This window comes from Solea senegalensis, unplaced genomic scaffold, assembly GCF_019176455.1.
Source record: "Solea senegalensis isolate Sse05_10M unplaced genomic scaffold, IFAPA_SoseM_1 scf7180000012998, whole genome shotgun sequence".
Lineage (NCBI taxonomy): Eukaryota > Metazoa > Chordata > Actinopteri > Pleuronectiformes > Soleidae > Solea > Solea senegalensis.
In genome coordinates this window covers 1-6,961 of record NW_025320737.1, presented here as the reverse complement: position 1 = coordinate 6,961, position 6,961 = coordinate 1, and the positions used below count along the sequence as shown (strand labels likewise).

The window sequence follows — 6,961 nt, the reverse complement described above, 5'->3', positions numbered from 1 at the left end:
CCTTGACCCATCCAATCACATACAAGAGTTAAACTTAACCCCTCCAATCACATACAAGAGTTAAACTTAACCCATCCATTCACATACAAGAGTTGACCTTGACCCATACAGTTAACACAACCAAGAGTTAACCTTAACCTTAACCCATCCAATAACAACCAAGGGTTAACCTTAACCCATCCAATCACAACCAAGAGTTAACATTAACCCATCCAATCACAAAAAAGTTAACATTAACCCATCCAATCACAAACAAGAGTTAACCTTGACCCATCCAACCACAACCAAGAGTTAACCTTAACTCCATCCAATCACAACCAAGAGTTAACCATATCCCATCCAATCACAAAAAAGAGTTAACATTAACCCATCCAATCACAACCAAGGGTTAACCTTAACCCATCCAATCACAACCAACAGTTAACCATATCCCATCCAATCACAAAAAAGAGTTAACCATATCCCATCCAATCACAAAAAAGAGTTAACATTAACCCATCCAATCACAACCAAGGGTTAACTTGACCCATCCAATCACAAAGATAACATTAACCCATCCAACACAACCAAGGGTTTAACCCATCCAAATCCAACAGTTAACCATATCCCGTCCAATCACAAAAGAGTTAACATTAACCCATCCAATCACAACCAAGGGTTAACCTTGACCCATCCAATCACAAAAAAGAGTTAACATTAACCCATCCAATCACAACCAAGGGTTAACCTTGACCCATCCAATCACAAACTCAGAGTTAATTCCTTAACCCATCCAATCACAAAAAAGAGTTAACATTAACCCATCCAGTCACAACCAAGGGTTAACCTTGACACATCCAATCACAACCCAGAGTTAACCTTAACCATCCAATCACAACCCAGAGTTAACCTTAACCCATCCATCACAACCAGGGTTAACCTTAACTCCATCCAATCACAAACAAGAGTTAACCTTAACCCATCCAATCACAACCAAGAGTTAACCTTAACCCATCCAATCACAAAAAGAGCTAACCTTGACCCATCCAACCACAACCAAGAGTTAACCTTAACCAATCCAATCACAAAAAACAGTTAACCTTGACCCATCCAATCACAACCAGGGTTAACCTTAACCAATCCAATCACATCTCTTGCTTCTGACGTCACACTGATGTGAACATGCCTCATGCTACAGTGAGTGTGTGAGTGAAACTACCCCCCCTGGTGGTTTATAGTATCAATGACAGTTAACACAGGCTGTGAATGTAAAAGTGTGTTTTCTCTTTAAATAAACGGCGACACTGTGTCGTTGTGTTCATGCTCAGATACAAACAGTCACTCCCTGATGCTGGTTTGTTTCTATAAACACATCTTTTTATGGAAGTCTCTGGAGAACTCCTGTTCATCTGTATTTACAGAGACACAGGGCGGGGTTTGTTTGTGTGTGTGTGTGTGTGTGTGTGCGTGCGTGTGGAGCATGAGCACAGTATCAACGGTGAAAATCTATACAGTCTTTATCTCACCGTTACACAGACTCACTCTCCCACACCAAAGTCCACAGAGAAAATCCGTTTTTAATTTTTGTGCTTTGTTGTGGTTCCTTTGATTTAAACATTTTCTCTAAAATAAATCTAAATATCTCCGTATCGTTAAGTGTTCTGGACGCAACAAAAAAGTGTGTGTGTGTGTGTCGTGCACATGCGTGTGAAAACACACGTGTGAAGTGAGTGCGTGTTTGGATCCTCACGAGCCACCGTACCTGTGTGACAGGCTCCTCCTCTGTGTCCTGTGTGTTTAAGACAGTGGCGGCGTTGTCGGCGCCGAGCAGCCTGCGCGCCATCTTCTCCTCATAGGTTAATCTCTGGAAGCAGGGATTAATGATGTCAGTGGGGGGGAGGGTTAGTGTGTGAGTGGCAGAAAACACACACACACACACACACACACACATCAGGTCTGTTGTGTTCTTAAAGAATAAGATTTTACAGGATTACATTCGAAGGACATGAATTTCGTCAGGCGACAAGAATTCTGTGAAGAACTGAGTTTAAATAAAACGCGGCATCAGATTATAGCAAAGCTACGACAGAAATGTTGTGTTTTCTCTGTTTTCTGTTTTGTTGTGTGCTAAACTCCAAACACAAACCACCTCATGTCTACGCAGTGCAAATGTTTGGCGTGCGACTTCTGCCGCTCAAAAAGATGCAAAACTTTCATTGTTTGCTTCAATTTTTGAAGTCAAAATATTTAAACATGAGCAAAGAAATGATGTGTTCAGGAAATGACTCTGAAAAAAAGCTTTACCAACGCAAAAGCTAATTATCACGAGATTTCTACGTAAAAAGGTTTTAAAAAGAGTTTTTTTTAAAAAACACAAAGTGGTAAAACCAGATTTTTTACGTTCCGTAGATGAGTCAATAAAAAGAAATGAAAATAAGCCACTTTCACTTCTTTAATAAACGATAAAATAAAACATTATTACAAACTTTGGTCGTTATTTGTCTGTAGTTAGCTTAGCATGTTTAGCATAGCATGTTTACTTGCAGCAAATAATGGCGTCAAGTTCACAGTGAAGTGAGTTAATGAGTGATGGAGAATGAAACAGAAGCTTGTTTTTTTGTGATTTTGAACATGTTAATGTCATGTTACTGAACACACACACACACACACACCTGTTGACCGTTGCTCATGCGCTCCTCTTTAAAGCGCAGCTTCCTCTCCAGGTCCTGGATGACAGCGTCCTTTGACCCCTGGATGTCTGAGTCAGTGGTGACGCGCGGCGTCTTAGTGACCGACGACTTTCTGGGGAAAACTTTGCTGAAAGAAGAACAAACAGATACATTTGTCAACATTAACGTTGTGTGTTTATCTCTCTGCTCCCTCTTTCCTCCTCTTTCCTCCTCTTTCCTCCTCTTTCCTCCTCACTGCCACCCTTATCTGACACGTCAGGCTGCTGTCACTTCTTATCTCACCCGCCAGCAGCAGGAATGCCAGCAGGGAGTGAAGAAGAAGGGAGTGAAGAAGGAGGGAGTGAAGAAGGAGGGAGTGAAGGGCTGATGAAAAACTACTGCCACAAAACACACACACACACACACGCACACACACGTTGGACATTCAAGACTTGAGGGGACATTGCATTGACTTACATTCATTTCCTGGAGACTTACTCTAACCTTAACCACAATTACTACTGGCCTAATCCTAATCCTAATCCTAACCCTGACCCTAACCCTAACCTCAACCTAACCTTAAAACATATCTTCACCTTAAAATGTAGTCATTTACATTGTGGGGACTTGATTTTTGTCTCCACAAGGAAGACAAGTCCCCATAATGTGACTGTGTAAACAGGTCCCCACAACATTAGTAATACCTGCACACATGTTCACACACACACACACGCACACACTGCTGCCTCATCACTAAATTCAAATGTGTTATTTTGTCTCTTCAGTGTTTGAAATCTGACGTTCAGATTGACGTCAGTGACACAAAGTGACCACACGAGGCAGCAGAGGTCCTGTGAGCTAAAATCACTGATATTCTCTCTGGACTTTGGTGTGGGAGAGTGAGTGGTTTACAGACGTCTGTGTGACAGTGAGATAAAGACGTGAACATGTGACATAGATTTTATTTGGTAAGTCTTTTGTTAAGTGGATAAAAAAATGGAGGACGACACGTGGCAGATGTTTAGTGCGTGTGTGTGTGGGTGTGTGTGTGTGTACACGTACACAGTGCCGTTGCCTTTGGGGAGGCCCAGAGCGTTGACCGTAGGGCTGCTGGGCGTGGACGGCGTGGACGGCAACACCGATGACAGGAAGCTGGAGGCTGGAGACGGAGGGACGGAGGAGAAAGGAGAGGACATGTCCGAGTGAGCTGGAGACATGGAGATGGGTGGTGGTGGCGGAGGAGGAGGAGGGGGTGGGGGGAGAGGGAAGTCCTGGGCAGGGCCTGACGGCGAGGGCAGGTTACTGGAGCTGAGGAAGGGCGGAGGTGGAGGCGGGAAGGACGGCGAGCTCGGAGACTCCACGCTGCCCGCTTTAGTGAACGGAGGCAGCGTGACTTTGGTGAAGGGCTTGTGTGAGGTGGGCGGAGACAGTGGGGAGGAGAGGGTGGAGCCGGATGACTGGGTGACGTAGCTCACGCCTCCACTGCCGCCGCCGCCGCCGCCGCCGCCGCTACTCCCGGGGCTCTGGGCGGCGATGAACTGCTTGGGCCGGGCGTAGTTGAAGGTGCTGGCCTGCATGGTGGCGCTGCTCTCCAGCTCCTGGAAGGAGGGAGGAGGGGGGAGAGGTGGGGAGGGTGGAGGAGGTGCAGGTGAATCCTGTAGGGGTTGCTGTGGCAGGGGCGGGACTTCCTGGTTTTGCTGCTGCTGCCAGACGGCTGCCTCTTGCTGCTCCAACAGAATCTGTTCCTGCAGCTGCTTCAGCTGAGAGGCGTTTCTGCAACGAAGAAGAAGAAGAAGAAGACGAAGAAGAAGAAGACGAAGAAGAAGAAGAAGAAGAAGAAGAAGAAGAAGAAGAAGAAGAAGAGTTCAGCAACAGAGATCACAATCATAACTTTATTATTATAATAATAATAACAATTATAATAATAATAATAATAATAATAATAATAATAATAAAAGAGCGGGGGAGAGGAGTCTCAGTTCACATGTGACACCATCATCTGGTGAAGACAGAACACAACACTCCAGATGTGACATTAGAGTGTGTGTGTGTGTGTGTGTGTGTGTGTGTGTGTGAGCCCTTTAACAAATTCCATAAACGCCACCTGTCGATGACATCGCCACATCAGAGGAACCAGGAGACAAGTGGAGGGGGGTGATCCCACACCAACTCTCAGAGGGAAAATCAGTGACTTTCACATGGGACATAGTCTCCCTAACCTGTACATGAGTATATATAGAGAGACGATAATGTGATATATATATATATATATATATATCGCATAATGCATGTATACATATATATATGTATGTATATATATATATATATGAAGAAGATATATATATATATGTATATATATATATTATTACACATATGTATGTATATATATATATACACATATATATATGTATATATATATGTATATATATATATATATATATATACATATATATATATATATATATATATATATATATATATATATATATGTAACCTCCCTTCAGTGTGTAATGTGAGTTCTTCATAAGCAGCCACTTCAGAACATGTTGTTGTTGTCAGGACTCGACCATGTTCACATTCACAAATGTGTTCCAGATGTTGGATAATCAGTGAACTATTCTTCATGTGACACCGTCACCTCCCCCTCCTGTAAAACACCAGTTAATATTTGACAACATTTACAGCCGACAGACTGCGTGACAAAATTCAGTAACGTAAAGACTTGTTCGTTCTCCAGTGTCTGTTGTCTGTGATCATCATTAAAGAGAATCACAAACTTGGTGCTCTCTCCTCCGCTCTGTGGTCTCTTGTTCAGACCTCCGACAAAAAGAGAGCTTTTACAGGAATAGTTTGGCAGCCACTGAGGCTCCGCTCCACTCCACTCGAGGCGGTTTGATTCCTTTTTTGGCCGTGTTCTCGGAGGCAGAGAGGAAACACACTTCATTTCCTCACAGACTCATCTCTCTCAGTCCGACTACGCTGCGTCACAGCCTCTAGTTTTGATTTTCCTGTCTGTGTCTCCTGTTTTCTCTGAGTTTGTCTGAGCAGATCAACAACAGAGTGATCTCTGACCATCTTCAGTGACCTTTCATAACCTTTAAAGGTCCAGTATGTAATAAGGATACTTTTCCTGTCACATGAACAGACATCTGGTCATTTCAAGTTCTTTAAGTGAAACATTTTTTACTTAGTCAAATAGGGCTGCAACTATTTTCCTGATTAATAGATTGTTTGGTCCAAAATAAGGAGGTCTTGTTTTGTCCATAAACCAAAATCAATCCGATTGAATGATTTCTTTAGTTCAAGGATCAGTGAGTGAATGTGTTTGTCAAAAACCCACGTTCTTCTTCTTCTTTGAGTCTAATGTAAGTTGATATTTGACAGACACTTACTCCCCAAACCTGACTGTTTCCATGACAACAAAGTCTGAAAAGTTTTTATTTTTACTTTTCAAACTTTGAGTTTAGGTTAACGGTCAATTCTTTTTTGAATCAGTTCATGTTTTTTTCAGAATAAAAGCTCTCAACTCACATTTGTTAAATCATCTGCCGGACCCTGACACTGATGCTGACGGGCCAGTTCTGGCCCTCGGGCCACCAGTTGCTGACTGCTGCTTTAGTTAAACAGAGGGAAAAATGACATTGACCTTTGACCTTTGACCTTTGTCCTGCACTTTTCTTTCCTTCACTTAGACAGATATGGTCACATGTTGTTGCTCCTAATGTAAGATGATTTATTTTAGGAAGCTCATTGTTTTCTCTTTCTATAAACTTATATTTATTTACATTGTTTTTCATTCTCTGTCCTACGAGTGATTGTAAAATGTAAATAATGTATGTAAAACCACTACAACTATATATATATATATATATATATATATACATATACATATATATATATATATATATATGTATATATATATATATATATATATATATATATATGTATATGTATATATATATATATATATATATATATATATATTAGTACATATATATATATATATATATATATACATGTATATGTATGTATAATAGATATTGAATGGTACAGTGATACTGTTGTAGGGGGCGGGGGCTTTTTACATATAAATACAAAGACTGACATTTACAAAAACAACTCAGACTAATTGAATTCTAATTCTGACAAAGTGACTTTTGCCTCCATGTTGTTGAACATATGTCACGCTGCATAATTAGCAGTGCATGAAAAGGTCAGCAGATTTTATGGACCACTTATCTTGAATGCTGCTGCTGCTGCTGCTGCTGCTGCTGCTGGAGGCGGTTCACAGACTCTGTGATCATTACATGTCA

General features: G+C 41.5%; 1 protein-coding gene across 1 annotated transcript; it reads right to left on the bottom strand.

The window, feature by feature from the left end:
• Nucleotides 1–995: 995 nt before the first annotated feature.
• On the bottom strand, nt 996–4,421 carry LOC122760130 (palladin-like; the record flags this gene model as incomplete). The annotated part of the gene is made up of 3 exons (XM_044015177.1): nt 996–1,843; nt 2,652–2,796; nt 3,711–4,421. Coding segments are annotated over 3 exons (1,192 nt in total), but the record flags the coding sequence as incomplete, so codon positions are not given.
• Nucleotides 4,422–6,961: the final 2,540 nt, after the last annotated feature.